Source organism: Gobius niger (assembly GCF_951799975.1).
Source record: "Gobius niger genome assembly, chromosome: 13".
NCBI lineage: Eukaryota > Metazoa > Chordata > Actinopteri > Gobiiformes > Gobiidae > Gobius > Gobius niger.
In genome coordinates, this window is record NC_136864.1 from 24,419,953 (window position 1) to 24,437,604 (window position 17,652).

A 17,652-nucleotide genomic window follows, 5' to 3' on the forward strand; every position below is an offset into this window, starting at 1 on the left:
TGTGTGGAAGCTTCATTTCTGCTCCGTAGCAACCTTTGATGCTCTGGGGGCCCCCGCGCTCTCTCTGTTCCTGTCCCCTGCTCTTCTTCCTCGCTGTCTGTCTCCGTGGCCCCGCCCCTCCCGGTGTCCGCGGAGACTGCATGGGAACTGCTCCCATAGAAAGTTGCCCGCCCCCCCGCCGCGAGGTCTGTTCGGGCTCGCTCGAACGCAAAGACCCCTTCCCCGCGCAACCATTTCTTCACCCCTTGAGCGGCTCTATTTGATGTGTCCGCTCCCGCAAAAAAACATAAGCGGGAGGCGCTTTGATTGTCTAGGAGGATTCAATGAAGGATGGCTTGTTGGTGGGACGGACATCCTGCTTTTTTCTTTTTTTCCCCCCTCCCTCGACTTATTATTCTTGCAGGTAGCCAGATTGGTCACTCTGTTGCTATTGCTACTTTGACTCCGCCCCCTCTGTCTCAGCTTCCCGTCCCTTCCCTATAAATTCCCATTGGCCATTGTCTTTCAGGCTTGACTAATTACCCTTGTTTGTACCCTCTTTATTTGAATGCAGTCATGTGTTCTTGACTCCGTGGGCTGGGTCTGAGGAAAATCATTCCGCCATTTGCCACTTAATTAAGTCGGGGTCAGAATCCATTGCTCAACGCCGCCCTTTAAGCGCATAAGTATAATAATAATAGGCCTTTCTTTTGGGGGGCCGCCTATTTTGAGGTTGGCCGATTGAAATAGGACACCGGCCGTTTAAGATCTTTCGGGTTTTTTGATGTTACGGAATCAAATTGACCAAAACAGCTCGGTTACAGCGGCTTTGAAGAGCATAATGGGGAGTTTATTCGAGTTGTGTAAGAGGGACAGGCATTTTTATTGGCAACTTTAAGCGCCCCCTTGTCCCCGGAGCAACGGCGAAATTTGGTACAAGTATGCGCTCAAGGGTGGGGAAATTGGTGTCTATTTACTCTCAAATGTGCTTGCGCTAAACTATCAGGATCGGTAAGTTGGGCTGGCTAAATATCCCCCCATGCTGAGAAAATTCACTCGCGTCCCCTCCTCGTGCCCCCCCCCCCCCCACCCCCTTCCTCTGCGGCCAGGCGCTTTGACATGCTAAATCTGCTGATTTTATTTTTCTTCCTCCTGCGGTGAGGAAGTGTCCTTTTCAAGGCTCTCGGCTTTCCCCCCCCGACCATCTAAAGCACCACCTCTGTTTAGATTGTTGTTCTAATTCAAACAAAAGACAGGGGCGGGATTACCGTTTCATTTCCTTTTTCAAGTGGCACCAGCTGAGGAGTAAAAAAAAAAAATGTATGGTTGTAAAAACCAAACCACTGCCTGCTTACATTTGTGATTTCTTACTGCCCAAAATTGCCGTTTAGATTTTGTAAGCGTGCGTCACCTCTCTTTCTCGTCGGTCTTACAAAGTGTCCTCGGGCCTCCTTTCTGGGACGTTGACGTCTTCTTAATGGCTCTCCTCAGCCTTTTTGTTTCGCATCTCTGTGCAACTTTCTGCCTCATTTAGCTCATATCAATTCACTGGGCGCCACCGATTCAGCACCTCATTCACAGCGCGGCTTTCTGAAACTAACTTTGCCACAACTGGCCCTTGTGATTGTTTCAGAGCCATTCTCCCTGACCGTACAACGCTGCACATTGCACTTTAAGGATTCTGCTGCGAACACTCGAATCCATCAGCCAGGAAAAAACACTTGTTTATAACGGACCACCGGAAATAAGTTGAGAGGGCGGATCGGCCCCTTCCTGTGCCGTGCAGTCCACTTGTCCTAAGACCAATTGATTTGCTAACAGGCTTGTCCGCACATAATGACTGAGTAGGAATTGATGGAGGTCTTTGCACCATAAAACTCTGAACGACCGCAATTGCCGACTGTTATGGCGGCATTGTTGCGCACATAATGCCCTCATCCCTAAGAAAAGATTTGCTCATACTCTAGTGGTTTAAAGGACACTTTACCTTACAGTTTTCTGAGTTCCTAACCAGAGTGCAGCCATCTGCTAACAGCTGCAATTGCTCCGGGACTGTTTGAAGATAGAGGCTAAGTGTCTTTATTAGCTCTACAGCAGTTAATCAATTGTGTTTTGGTGCTGATAGAGACTGCCCTAGTCCTGTTACAGTGTGAGCTCCTGTCGTGTGGGGTAATGCCAGGCTCCTTTAGGCCAGATGAGTCTACAGCTGACAGAGCTGTTGGAAAGCGTCTGTGGGAAGTCAGCAGCTTTGACACCTGCGCGCTAAGATGGGAATAATAGAGTGACTAATGTGGAGTTGCTAACTATTCTTTCACATCTGTGTCGTTGGAATCACATAATCAGCAGTGTCAAAAGGTTATATATTTTAAGTTTAGCAGATACAAAGCTCAAAAAGCACTTGTATCTGTGCTTTGATACACAGTTAGGCACTGCTTTACGCATTTCTATACACATTTAGGAAGTCGGTGTGTCAGCTTTACGAAAACAGATTGTCGTCTTTCTTCTGACTCATCATTCAGCGTCGCTGGAGGACTCGTTCAGGAGCAGTGTGCGAGTGCAGTGCTACGAACCCATCTCCATATCTTGAGTCAAATTTGGTCAGTTGCTGGGAAATTACTCTTTCTTGTGAATGTTGATGTTGCAAGCCGAGGCACAGACAGGAAACCCACCTAGACGTGAGGAGAAAATACAAATGCCACATTTTCCATGAATCAAACCACTCGCAAACTGTGCCACCTCTTTCTGGACGTTTCTGGACTCATTGTCACAGTTTACAAAATCTACCAGAATAGTATCGGTTGTGTATCTTCGATCTCTAAATACTTACTGCAGGGGTAGGCAAGTTTTCTGAATGGAGGGCCGATTTTCTTTATTGTAAACAGACCGAGGGCCGAAGCTGCTGATTATTAGCCCAAAGTAAAGCACAACACCGGAAAAATGACCATGTTAAATTAGATAAATGACTTAAAATGGCTTGAATTAAAGAACTTCTATGTTAAATTTGAGTCGGTTTGAACTAATCCAAGATACAAATACTAGCGCCAATGGAACAAGAATAAAACCCACTTAAAATCAGACAAATAATTGTTTTTCACTTGAAATGACACAAAATTATCTGAATTAAGAGAATAAATACTACTAGAGGTTTTATCTCCTCCAAGACCAGACCAAATCTACTCAAACCTTAGATTTAATCGGTTAATTCAAGTAGATTTATGTAATTTTTTCCTTAAAATGATTATTCTTTTTCCAGTGAACTTCTTTCAAATGCCAGTGTTGTACATAATATGTGACCTAACTGGGTGCATTGACAGTATTTCTACCTTTCCTTCTCCCATTTAACTCTAATAATGTTAAAAGTACTGTCTAATTTGGGTAATCATGTTTCTCAAACTCATCTTGAGGGCAAGAGGTGCTGTGCTGGAGGGCCGATTTTGGCCCCCGGGCCTGTCGTTGCCTACCCCTGTCTTACTGCTTTGTCTTTAGTGTTATTTTAGTCACGATAACTTTGAGATACTTAGTAGTTTCGGGTGCTTCCTCCTTCCTTTTTTTCCACATCCTTGTACTGTTGAACCTCCTCTGCATGTTTCCCATCTGTTTTGCCGCACTCTGAAATGACATGAAACAAAATAAAATTGTCAGCGTATGCCCGTTGCGAGGGCCTGTCCCGGTGATAGCACGTCCCAGGGGGAGGGCTTGTCACTCCGGCCGGCGTCGGTGCTTTTACCGATCCACCCAGACCTCCGCGGTTCCTGTCACTCACCGGGCAGTCCGAACAACAGCCCCGCTCTTATCGCACCCGCAGACAGGGTCACCACTGCCACTCTTTACCCATTGCCCACTCACTCGCGCACCTCACGGCTATTGATTTTCTCCTCTCTGATTTGGACAAAGATGGAGCGCGATAGATATAAGTCTGCCCAGCGATACAGCTATGATCCGGTCTATTCTGCGCATTGGTTTTTCTTTTTTTTTTTTGGAGTGACGTTGACCGTCTCTCTCTGGCTTCCATTCAGCCCCATCGATCTGACGGAGGGCTCTCGCGCCTCCAGGGACCCCGGGGCCTCCCCCTCCCTCCCACACACACACACACACACGCACAGGCACTCGCTCTTTTGTGGGGCATCCTTCGGTTTAGAGTGACAGCCGACAGCTAAGATAAAAATATGTCCCCCCCTCCTTTCTGTATTGTCCGCACTAGACAAGCTGTTGTAACCTTTAGAAAGCTGGCCAGACGCTAACGCTCCAGCTACGGCGGAAGGGGAAACGGAATATTGCCCTGCGCCGTCGCACCCCTTTGGCATTCTCCTATCGTCGTATTATTTCCCACTGTGATAGTTGAGTCAAGTGGACGGTCTGAGCGCTAATAATTTAGAAATGTCACTTCACGTCAGCCCAGTGTCCCGGTCAATTGCAGAAATGTCTCCCCTGTGCCTCCGCTGCCGCTTCGTATCTGCCTATAAATGAAGTGCTGTGTTGTCAGAGCACTAGCGTAGGTGCTAAATACTTGGTCCTTGCTTCACCCAGGCTGACCCGCAATGTTCGTGTCGTGCACTCCTGGGTTGAAAAGGACTGCGGGAGATCTATTGGTGACTCAGAGAACTCCCAAGTGCACATCTTCCATGGTAACAGCAAACAAAGTAGTTCTGTTCACATTAATCAACCTCCTTTTTTTAGCTTGACCTATGAACTTTCCTTTACATTTTGTTTGCTTTTAGCATAGCTGTGAAAAATGTTCGGACATGTACATGTAACTAATGAATGTTTTGGAAGAAGCCGTCCTGTACTTGACTCTTTAAGATCTTGTACTTGAAATGCTGTATTTGAGGGGAGATGTTTGAGAAACCCTGGCCTCTTAGATGTACTGGCATGAAGCTGGTTGGTTTGAGAGAATGACAGCGAGGAATGGTGGGCCATTATCTTCAATAATTTCATTTAGGTCGACCTGACTGACCTCCCTTCTGTCCATGTCATGTGTGTGTCCAGGGAGGAGAAGGAGCGCTGGATCCGAGCAAAGTACGAGCAGAAACTGTTCGTGGTCGGCCTGCCCCAGTCGGACATCCCTCTGGGGCAGCAGCTGCTCCGGGCCGTGGTGGAGGACGACCTGAGGCTGGTGGTGGTGCTGCTGGCCCACGGCACCAAGGAAGAGGTGAACGAGACGTATGGTGACGGAGACGGGCGCACCGCACTGCACCTGTCCTGCGCCATGGCCAACGTGGTCATCACGCAACTGCTCATATGGGTGAGTCAAGTTCCGGGCATTGGTTTGTAGGATCTTCAGGTAAGTTAGAGAAGGGTGCATCATTTCAACTACAGTGGGTTGCGAAGGTTTAGGCGCCCCAGATCGAAATTTCTGTTAGTGTGAACTCTGAGGCAAAGGGAAGATGAAATGAAAAGCCATGAAGTTGCAGACAAGACATTCCAAAAATCAGGTTTTGTTTTCATCTTTTACTGTTTCAAAATAAAATCAAAGAAAGCCAGAGCAAAGGTTTGGGCACCCTGCAGAGTTAATACTTTGTAGTCCCCCTCTATGGCAAGTATCAATGCTTTAAACGCTTTTCTAGGCAGCCAAGAGTCTTTCAAGTGATTGCTCATTCTTCCGTACACGCACTGCTCTTTGGAGGTTTATCCAGAGATCTACAATAATGTTTTGATCAGGAGACTCTGAAGGCCAAAACCATCAGACTGCCTCTCTTGATGTCATTCATCGTCAATTTTGAAGTGTACGATCATTACCAAGTCATAGAAGCCATTTTCCTTTTAACTCCAGCTTTTCCGCATATGGTGTTACGTTGTCCTTCCAAATTTGTTGGAAATGTATTTAATCTAATCATAAATTGTTCCCTGTGCCACTGGCTGGATCGATCCATCTCCAGGCTCAACAGTTGGACAGATGTTATTTTCATGAAATTCTGTGCCCCTTCTTTTCAACAGACCTTTGCTCATTTCGGCCAAAATGTTCTATTTCAACATCTTTTAGTCAAAATGCATGAGGCCTATCGAAATGTTACGGCTAAACTTTTGCATCCCACTGTAGAACTTGTTGATACGGGTCACAAATGTATCGAAACCTTCCCCACTTCTCACCCTTTGCCCCTCCGTTCCAGTACGGCGTGGACGTGAAGAGCCGGGACGCCCGCGGACAGACGCCGCTGTCGTACGCCCGCCGCGCCGGGAGCCAGGAGTGCGCGGACATCTTGCTCCAACACGGCTGCCCCAACGACAACAGCACCCTGGCCTCGGTCGCCACCCCCAACATGAGCCGCCGGAACCCTAACATCAACAACAACAACGCGCAGTGCGAGCTCAACCGCAGTATTAGCATCATGTAGGCGCCCCTTTCTGTCTACGCCCAATACCTCCTCTGTCCCGCTGTGTAGCCACTATAAGGAATTTAGCTGGGGCGGACATTTTGGTCGGTCGATATTCCAATACGCTGAAAAGACATGAGCGATTCTGGCAAGAGTTCGGCTTTAATTTTCTTTTCTATTTCTTTTTTTTCTAAAGCGTCAACCAAACAAATGATTTACACTGGCATTCGTACCTACGCGAAAGCTTTTCCCTCACGCTGCAACATTCGCCTGATTGTCTTCCTCTTTTTCGCGAACATGTACCGGATCCATAATGAGCTTGAATGAGAATTTCCCGCCGCCGTAAAACTGTGAAGAATACTTTTTTTTTCCAGTGACAAATGTGAAAAGCTAAATCTTCCGTAATCTCCCTTCTTCAGTAATGATGCATGTCGTGAGCGCTGCCATCAAACTCTTGACATACAATCCATACACAAAGACAAAGCAATTATACCATAGTTGGAAATAAAAATGATAATTTGCAGCAAAACGGGTTCAAGGTTTGATTGCGGTATGCCCGTTTTTCCTCCGCCATCTTCACAAAGATCTTCCAACAGAAGTGTCCGTAGCCATAACTAAATTAGGGGGCACCGCTCTTTCCGACCATTGAGTCTCGCCGCTTTTGTTAGCGCGCCTCTTCAATCAGATTTCATTCACGCCGACGACATGGCGTTGATAATTGTTTGATGTAGATTTTTTTTCAAAAGCAATAGCGTACTGGAATATCCTTTCTGTGGCCACGGATGTGCTCGATCTAACCCCCCCCCCCTTCGAAAGCATTTCCGATATTGTTGCTGTGAAATAACCACTTTATATGGCACATTATCAGTGTCTGTGTGAGTCTGGGAGCTTGTGTGTGCGCATATGTACACATGTGTATCATCGAGAGCGGAAGAAGAGCGGACCAGAACGTCACGTAAAATGATTTGATGCGCCTGTGTGGTTTGGAAGTTTCGGAACGGATTTTGTTAATAAAGACAACTCCAAGGTTGCTTTGCATTTTTGATTAGAATTGTGTTGTTGTTTTGGGAAATTCAGAAAAGGCTTGTACTTAATCTTATTCTTGCTTGAGGTTATGAGCAAATGGCAGCTAGTTTTCCTTTTAGACACCTAACATTTAGCAGTCCAATTTTTTTCTGGATATAGAACATTTCCGTGCCCTTCTGGTCCACTTTGCTCTCCTCTCTTTGGTCTTGTGAATCCGTGTATCATAGTCTCTAAGCTTCCCTATACAAACCATAGTAGTAAGTAAGTAAGACGGCGGAGAAGCGACCCAACAGCATAACTGTGTGTACAGACCTGTAAAAAGTAGTAACGTCGCTTCTGCCCAACTCCTTACAAGTGATCGAAGCCCCTTCTCTGTCCTTCTACTGTCTTAAACGCCTATACGCAGCCTAAGCGCAGGGACTACAAGCAGCTGACATGACTGAACTGTAGAAGCAATTTGCCGAGCAGAACGCGCATTATTTTTCCTGTTACTTACGGACGACATAAGCCATTTGAGTCACACGTGACCGTTCGAGGGAGTTTGTTCCCGTCATGTGTTCCCTTTTATTGACTGCCATTTTAAGGTCATTGTTTTAAGCTTTTTGAAAACCAAGATATTTGTTTACAATAACTTGGTACTTTTTACAGTATTCCATTTACGATGCTTAATACGCGGTCGCTAAAGAAGTTAGACATTTTGTGGAATTCGTTTGCGCAAAAAGTGAGAGTAAATCGTTAAAAAGCTAAGCAGTTAGCATTAGCATTAGCATTTCTTTCTGATGATGTTTTGTGTACTGCTTTGTTTAGTGATGAACCAGTCACTTATTCTACAAGTCTATTTATGTTTTTTTCCTGCGTCAATTCCTTAGCTAGCTTTTCAGGATGCTACACTACTCGCCTTGCTAACCGCCGCTAAACCTTTATAGCTCTCAGAAAAGGGAAATATTTGCGTTCCTCGAAATGTCTGACGATGTCTTTACGACGAACCACCACTAGCCACTAATTGGACTGTGTCTCACGTGTACTGTACAGCGGTACTAGCCTTATTTTGATCTGAATACTTGACCTAGCTTGTTTATGAGTTGGAGGGGTTATTAGCTAACCACGACCTTGATACTTACATAATGTAGATGCCTAAACACTAGAAACCTGCCTATTTCCCCCCTCAACATGAAGTGTACATATATATAGCTTTTTCCGTGTTAATAAAATCCAACTGGACTCCTTTTTGACCAACAAGCCGCCATTTTAATATTGCTTTTGTTTGTTTTTAAGCATATTTTAAGGTACTTTGATTGTGGTCTTTCGACATTAACCGGCCATCTTTGGTACTTGTGTATAATGATGTACATTTGACATATTTATAATGCAGTATGTAAATATATTGTTTTCGTTTTTGTTTTGTTTTTTGTTTAGTTGAAACTGATTGTGATTCCTTTTGTGTTCAGAACGTGATACAAAAGCTAAGAGTAACTTGTTGTATGCTTGGATGCTTGGCTGACTGTTGACCTATTAATAAACACTCAAATAAAACAATGTAGCCTTCCCTGGACGCGGGAAACGGATATTTGTCTGGTCTAAGTGCCCTTCATTCTTCATCATGTGTCGCTTATTGAAATTCCATGTGTCATTTTCCAGGTTCCCACCGACCCTCTGCAGTCTTTTTTTTCACAGGTAGGTTAATGAGGCTAGCGGGTCTCAGCAGGACCCACGTTGAAGATATTGTGACAAAGGAAAAGAAAAGAAAAACATTTCAAGCCACACAGCATAACACTTTACCAAATAAATAGAGTACAATCCATTAAATGTGTTATATGACAGAATTGCTATTGATTCTTCTCAGACCTGACTGTAACTTTACTGGGAACTTTACTCCAGCTCCTCTCCATGGAGAAATTGACTAAAGGCCGCCACATGTGAGATTTAAATAGGTAAGATCCTCCAAATTGTAACAGATTTAACCACTGTGTTTTGTTTTGTTGTCGCTTCAGGATTCTCTTTCAATATGTCGTCACCAGGAGTCACCCAAATAAATCAAAATAAACTTCCGCATAAGATGGAAAGATTTTGCTGTCTGACCCTGTTTTAATTGCCTATAATTAATATAAAATCTGTTAATGACCACATGGTACGGATTCCTACTGTCCAGCTGCGGAACAACTGCTCCAAATTCACAAATGTGCCATGGGAATAATTGGACAGAAGGACAACGAACCATTAAAGACAATATCGCTGGATTAATTAGGCCACCTAATAACCTTTTGAAACCAACACTTTATGGAAATGTGTAGCCAAGTACATTTTTGTTGGTGAATAGTTCTGACTGACTTATTTTATTTATTTTGTCTTCTTTTTTCTCCTCCTGTGCATTGTTTCAACATGTGTATCATGAAATAAACCAAGCCAACAGACAGCATCTTTCTGACTTCATGGTTGACAAGTCGTTTTCATTTAAAGGTACAGTCTCTCCTCTTCCTCACCCGCACTTCTACTTCCTGCACCGCCTCCTGAAGCCCTAAGGTAAGTCCATTAACCCTCCCTCTGCTTCCTGCTCCCACAGACCCCCAGCAGTCTCTTAAGGGGGATTAGAGGGCGCGATCCGGGCTTAGTGTCGGCGCGGAGGGGAAAGTGAAAGCTGCGTGTGTGCACAGGAGTCCAGGCCGCACTAATCCACTGCTGATTTCCTGCTAATCCTGTCGGAGCATATCTTCATCCCTTCCTCTGTCTTTGTGTGCGCTCCCTCAGCTGGTGCCCCTCGGTGTGCCCTCTTCCTCCCGACATCAAGTCAGGTCAGGATTATAGGTCATGAATACCGTCAGGAAAATGGCCATTCAGGGCTTTTGACGAGAGGAGGTAATTGACATCAACTTGATTTATTTCTAAGCGGACGTTTAGGATTTTGTTGATCAGGGATGTTGAGAAGTGAAGGGATCGAACTGGTTGTAAAAGAAAAAAAAAAATAGAAAGAGACACTCAAAAGTATTTGCCTCTTCTTCTCAGGAAACATGGACTCAGATGATAGGCCTGTATGTTGAAGTTATTGTTTAGGCCCACTGTCGGTGATCCCACACATGCGCAGAACCCATAGGATCATATCAAGAAGAAAGAGACTCAAGCATCATAGCAGGTGTGTGAAAACTTCTCCACTGAACCAGGCAGTTTTATTCTGCGGATGGTCAGGCACCTACAACAGGGGCAAAATAAAACTATGGGTTTGTCATGTCTGTTTCATTATGACCAAGTTTTTTCACAAAAACACTGCAACTCACAGGACATGTTACATTAATGCAATTGAAATCTGATTCTCGGAATTGTGTATACACTAAAAAACAAAACTAGCTAGTCTTGCTAAATTTTTATGAATGTTTACTGATAGTTGGCACTGTCTGCCTGAACAGGCCAGGTGTACAAAACCCACTCTGGACTCGAGCTGAGCCTAAAGCCCGAAGAACAACTACTCAGCAACATCCCTTCTGCGGTCTGGTAGGAGCCAGTTGTGGCCGGTCCTCTCCCATCTTTCCTTTTTGACACGTTCACATGAACTGTTTTCATGCACATATGGACAATTCACTATACAAGAACTCTCTGGTTGTGAATAACTGGCAGTGAACCACAAACACTAAAAACTTGTTGATTTCAAACTGGGCTGGTACTACTATTGCTGTTGAATTGATTGTGAATGTTTTTATTTGTGCAAAACAAATGCTAAGTAAAAGTATTTCTTACAGTTGAAACAAGTTCAAAAACCTATTCTGCAGACTTGTAAATATTGTTTTTTGTACACTTTTTCCACTTGATAATAAGGCACAGCCACGTAAAATCATTATCGGAGTCCCATGTGTGTTACTGTACCTGCACCTCCCAGAGCCCATCCAAATGTTGTGGGGGAGCGGAAGAAACATTTTCTGGCCGTCCAATATTGCTGACTTTTTGTAGGGTTTTCTTTTCAATTTTAATGAATTCAAAGTTCTATTTTAAAATCAGTATCTTTAGCTTCCGTCACATAAACAAAAGTTCTGTCTTGGTCTTAACATATTTGTCTGGTCTTCAATAACTACAAAGGACTTAAAACGCAAAGGCATAAACAACCTGTAGCTTGAAGTTATGCCTTACAAAACAAGAGCTTGTTCGGACATCTGCCAACCAACATCTGTCACTCACTCACAGGATGATTCACAGGTAATTTGATGTACCCAAAGACACACAGCAGTATTAACTTGTCAAAGCTGGGCTCAAACCGCCAAACCTTACCAACACTCTCTATACTTTTCATTAAAGTAAAATAACCGGGCCTGAGTATCAAACCTTACCTGCACTCATTTACATAACACTTTCATTTTCACCCTGTTCGTTCTCCCATCTCATGTGCTAATTAATAAAAGTGTTGCTCGGTCCCACCCAGAGGCCACTCATGTTTTGGTGCTACAGTTTATGTTTTGCTTCTCCTTCACTTTCGCTGCCGCGTTTTTGTATATTTCATCAGGGCCAGGGCTAAGCGGTGAGGAGGGCTCTCGGACGCCCACCTCCTCTCAGACAAATTGCCTCTCTCGATTGCAGAGGTGGGTCTACCGCTGATGGATGGCACAACAAAGACCTGACACGGGCCCATTTGCAAACATTAAATCCATATTTCCATATTGAGCAGTTTGTTTAGCGTCGCAGCCTTGTAATCTAAATGTTTGGACAAGATGGAGGAAGGTCTCCGAGGGAATAATCATCGCCTTCTCCCTCAGGTCTGTCCGTCAGACATCCCGAACGTCGTTTTCAGGTTCGTCAAGTTTGTCAATGAATAGCTTACTTTAAAAAATATATTCCTTTGAATGAATTTGGAGAGAAACATGGCCAATGAGAGTTCAGAAGATGGTAAACAACATTTGGACACAACACGGATTGAAAAGCAAGCAACCAATCAGATTACAAAAGAAATGTACTGTTTATACAGGAACAGTTCTGATTGGTCAAATTTTTCAATGGGCGGGATTTACATGTATAAAGTGATATGTTGGATTCGAAAACGTGCTTCCACATAGGCTTTAAAATAAGGATATTCAAATTAAATATTGTTTTTACTGATAACAATTGTAATATTGATAAATTCCCCATTAAACACACTTTTTGCATGCTCACTCATAGGACTTAAAATGTTGACTAATGTCAAGCCTTTTGTTTCTTATAATTTGGATTATTATGGTTTACAATTTTCAATTTGGGATTTTTACAAGCTGAGCCATAAGAATGAAAATGATAACAAATAAAGGCTGTACATATCTCACTTTGCATGCACTGAGTCTATCACATATTAGCTTCACAGTTGAAGTTGAATAACAGACGTTAATGCACTTTTTAACGATATTCTAATTTTACGGGTTTCACCTGTATACAGTATGATATATCAGTATCTGAATATACAAAATATGCACAATATGGACAGCAGAATGTGAATGTGTATAAACACTTGCAAATATTACAATGCGAAGGGCAGATACCAGGTTATTTAGTGTTCATGAGTCAGAGGGGGGAAAGCTATTCATGTGGCAGGAGGCTCTGGTCTTACTGCACTTTTGTGCCAACAGTAAGCACATGTTTCTTGTTCACTGTGTTAAACTAATCAATAGAAGTTATGCTAATGATGTCAGAACATATCAACGGCATGGCAGTTAGCGTTCCAACACGGCAACCGCAGCCAATTGAGTGGCAACCCAGCCATGTTGTTAATTTGCCACTCAATTAGCAATGTTGAAGGTACTGTTTAGATTTAGATTCAATAATAGCAAACCCATGAATTCCTTGTATTTTGGCTGCTCCCTTTTCTGTCAGGGGTCTCCACAGACCATCAGTCACATGAGTACATCAATGAGACTGTAGTTTTTATCATCATGTATGCATCCATGTGTAAGGATTGCATCTTATTGTTAAAATGTCAAGATCAGGTGCGTTCCTGAACCCATAGATTCTGATCTCCAATTTGTTTTAAATAAAATGTGAAAAATGATCATCGGGCGACACGTCTTGGCCCTCCTTAACAGTAATTACTTCCAGTGACACTGCCCTGTGCCCCCCTCACCTCCACTTATCAAATTGTGCTCCATCAAATCCCTCCAGTCCATACATCTGCATCTGCACACCACCTTATGAATCCAGCAATGGAGTCCTCTCTAACATCACATGGGCTGACTTTCACTCATTTGTATATGTTTTATTGGACGACCTTTAAACGTTTTGGGAGGTCTTTGTATTTTCAAACTTTTTTTATGCAAATAAAATTGGACTCAATCGGGCATCTTGTTGTGTACCCGTTTTTTTCATACATGCACATCATTTAAAAGCTGAAGTAGCTGATTTATCTTCTTGTGGTGGACTAAATGTCTTGTGCACCTTGCGCCTTTATTATAAACGCAGTAAAATATGGCAAAATATGAACATAATTAGAGCGCATTTCTATTAATGGCCAATGCAGAAGTCAGCCTAAATGAGCGCAATCTATTTCCGTGGCAGACAAATCCAAGTAAGAACCAGGATGTGTGTATTGTGAGAGCTAGAAACTAGTTGCTAACAGTTGATGGAAGGAAAAAATGTGTAGCACAGCTTTAACTGATCAAATGTAAGGCAGTACCAAGAAGTCAAATTGGGTTTAAAAGTTTGTTTAATGAGTGGTATGAGATTTTGAAATGTTTTCAAAGGTTTGCTCATTTACCTTGACCTTTTTTTCTCCAACCCTCTCCCTAATAATCTCCACCTTCCCATTCCCCGCTATTGTCTTGTGTAAACGCTCTTTTTTTTTTTTTTTGCTCTTCTTTCCCCGGCCCCTACCTCTCTCCTCTCTCCCCCTCTCTCCTCTCCGTGTCTCCCCCGTTGGCTTTTTCGCCGTTAATTTGCCTGAGAATGCATTAGCTGTAATGAAGGCTGAGGGCCGAGGGAATCCTCCAGGGCCCCATTAATCACGGGCCCTCAGACAGCCAGCCTTGATTACAAGTGGCAAGAAATTCATTTACGCCGCGCCTCTGACAACTCTTATCTCCGCCGCTGGATCGGACTCATTAGGCAGCCAAATTAAAGCTATGATGGCCCTGATCAAACTCATCGCTTGTTTATCTTGTGCGATTTGATGCATCTGCCCATACATCACTGTACAGGGGCCCGGGGTCTCAGGGTGGACCCTCCCAGGACAGTCGGCTGTGAGGTTTGAGAGATTTTTTTTTTTTATTGGTATGCTATGGTAAATTTTGATGAACTTTTTGAGTATGAAGTCATGTGATAGCTCCCTAATCCAATACCTGTTGTTATAGGTTTAGTTTAGGGACTGTGAAACCTTTGGAGCTTTGAATAAAATAATAAATAATCTCTCATGTGAATAGAATAATTTACACGAGAGAGATATTATATCTACAATGTACCAGAATGCAGGCTGGCTCCCAGGTGTTTTTCTTCTAAAAGGCAATTTGATTTCAATACTAAATTTGTATCTTTAATTAATCACAAAAATGCAGTAGTTGCTTTTACTGTACCATTTGTGTTGATAAGTAAGCTTCTATTGTTTGCTTTTTCAAAATACTACTGTGGCTATTTACAATTTTAGTTTGAAACAGGCTTAAGTGGCCTCTTTACTGATACTAGGAACATGGGTGGAGCTAGAGGGGGGCCCTGGGGTGGCACTGCCCCCCTCTGAAAATAATCTAACGTCTACACCTCCACTGGACTCATTCTTAAGACTTTTTTTTTTTTTTCTTTTCTTGAAACTGCTTCACTTCCCGCTAGTGTCGGGCTTCTCATCCAAGTGTTGATACAGCAAAACAAGTAAAGCAATGGGACGTTATGAGATGCTCTGTCCCAGCTGAGGTGCTGGGACAGAGCATCGGTACCAGGGTTGCCAGGTCTGGGCAGCCAAACCGGCCCAAAAATATCTGAAAACCACAGAAAACCCGCGGACATACGGCGCGGCTGTAATTTTCAATATTGTTTACTAGTTAACAGAGCCCATGTGCTCCTGCGATGATGAGAAACCGCCCTTATTTCCCCCCCTTATTGAAAAAGCAGCTTACAGAGCCTTGGATTTGCCTTCGAAATAGTGATTTTGATCAAGTCAACATTGATTACAGCAAGGCAAAAAAACGCGGACAGTTTTTTTCACCCGCGGAATGGCTTTAAAAACCGCCCAATTCCGCGGTTTAACCGCAAACCTGGCAACCCTGATCGGTACCAAATAGGAAGTGGCCATATCAGTTCGGGTCCTAAAATTATTAATGACGCATTTGTCTTTTATAGCACTTTTTCCAAACGCTTTACAATCACTTTGCGCTTTCATATTATTGATTCATGCTCCGCCTTCAGTGACGCCGAGTGTGTCTACAACTGCCCCGGGGCAGACTGACAGGAGAAAGATTGTCGTTCTATGGCATCAGCCCAACCACCAACACCTCTCACTGTGGGTGAATGCTTTTCAGTGCATGCCAAGTCAAAGGAGATGTTTTACATTTTCCTTCTGCTTTAGCATTGTATCTTTATTACAATTTGTTGCTTAGAAACACTAAAAAAATATCTAGCGGAATATGTTAGTTTTTAAATATTTGGTTGCCATTTTCTCTCCCCCGAGAGATGGTTTAACTTATCATCTTTCAAAGTTTGATTTCAATTTTTGTTTGTAGCAGCTCTTACGACAAAATTGACATCAATTCATTTTTAATCACAATAATTGATATTAAATCTATCAGTATTTCCCATTTCTATCATTTTGACACTTTAGCTCCTCTTGTTCCCTGTGACATATACTGTAGACCGATTGACGCAAAGTCAATGATTGCAACATTGTTTCATTTTGGCTGCCCTAAAGTACACCAGAGGATCATGGGATTTGTAATTCCCTTTATTTATTTTACCATTCTTTGTCAAATCAGTGCATTTCACACATCACTGAATTGTTTTGACTTTCATGTTCGTTCTTGTCTTCGGTTCATTTGCCTTGGCATGGTAAAAAACACCCCTTAATATTTCTTGGAATATAGCATGGTGGGCTTTATACATAAGCTTCAAATCAATAGAAAACATCTTAAATGGATCCATTTATTTTACGTTATTGAATCTCGAGTGAACGCCACAGTGCCCTGGTCCTTTCTGGTCACCTTCATTGAGCCAGAAATAGCCGCTTTCTGCTGCACTCTCGTGTGGAATGGCTCTTAGATCATAATCATCCACTGTTCCACTGCCTTCAGCCCATGTGCCACAGTCCAGAACGCCGAATGAAGTCTACCGCTCATAACTATACCTTCCGACCGCTCAAATGGAGAGAAATTACTATCATTGTGTGGCATTGATATGACACAATTTCCTGACTGTATATCTGCAAGTCGTGGCTATTGAAATATCACGTGGAGCGAAAGCATGTGAAGAATGTTGCCTCAAACAGGTGCTCCTGTGGCTCCAGGTCTGGGGCTTGATTTTGGAAAACGCTGAACCCACACACTGCTTTAATCCGAGCTCAAATTGAACATTTTTATTCAAACGACCCCCGAAGGTGCTTTCCGCTGGAGCCGATTCAGAGGGACCACGAAGCCACAGTTATGCATGCTAAAAAATGAAAGTCAAGCCATGGCTTCCTTCCTTTATTTCCTTCAACTGGAGAAATGCATGGCTATTTTGTTCTGTCGGGAAATGAAATTCAGCCGGACCCTAGGATAACATGCCGAACGCGAAGCACTGTTATCGACCCCAAATGATTGAATAAGCATTAAGCTAACAGAGAAAGTGAATTAAGAAATTATGATCAAAACAACTCAGGAAAGGTTATTTTAAAAGACCAAGGTGTTTCTATCGTTTTTCAGTAAATATGAAAAGAAGTGCATGGACTGCAAAAAGTGAATAAGTACGATTTTCCTGAAATAAGTAATAAGCCGATGATTATTTACTCAAATCAGCAGCAAATTTATAATGAGAAGTAATCTGTCTGTGAAGCACGTTTTTTTTTACACTTGAATTGAAAAAAACGATTTTAACACACTCAAAAAATATATATTGTTGTACGTATTTTTTATTAATTTAAACGAAAGAAAAATTGCCCCACTGCCAGATTTCTTGAAATTAGTTGATTAAATCAGGTTCAAATTAATTCATTTCATAAATACATGAAAATAAAAACGTATTCCTTGATTACTTTTTGCAGTGTATTCCCAGTAAAAATGGTCCGGCGGCCCGCTTTTAGGCCCCGACCCACCAGTTGAGGACCACTGGTCAGTGAAGTGCGTGTCCAAATATGGTTATCAACCTCAGCCACTGATATAATCCCACTGGTGGAGGTTTTCGTTTCGCCAAACCTCCATCAAGAAAGGAATATATGGCGGCACAG

General features: G+C 43.0%; 1 protein-coding gene across 1 annotated transcript in view; it reads left to right on the plus strand.

The window, feature by feature from the left end:
* Positions 1-7,327, plus strand: part of LOC306972496 (arf-GAP with GTPase, ANK repeat and PH domain-containing protein 3-like) — a 156,121-nt gene extending 148,794 nt beyond the window's left edge. Inside the window, exons 17-18 of the mRNA XM_079569143.1 lie at positions 4,966-5,221; positions 6,087-7,327. Of these exons, the coding sequence (XP_079425269.1) occupies positions 4,966-5,221; positions 6,087-6,311 (481 nt within the window). The 3' untranslated portion in view covers positions 6,312-7,327. The remainder of the gene's footprint in view (positions 1-4,965; positions 5,222-6,086) is intronic.
* Positions 7,328-17,652: the final 10,325 nt, after the last annotated feature.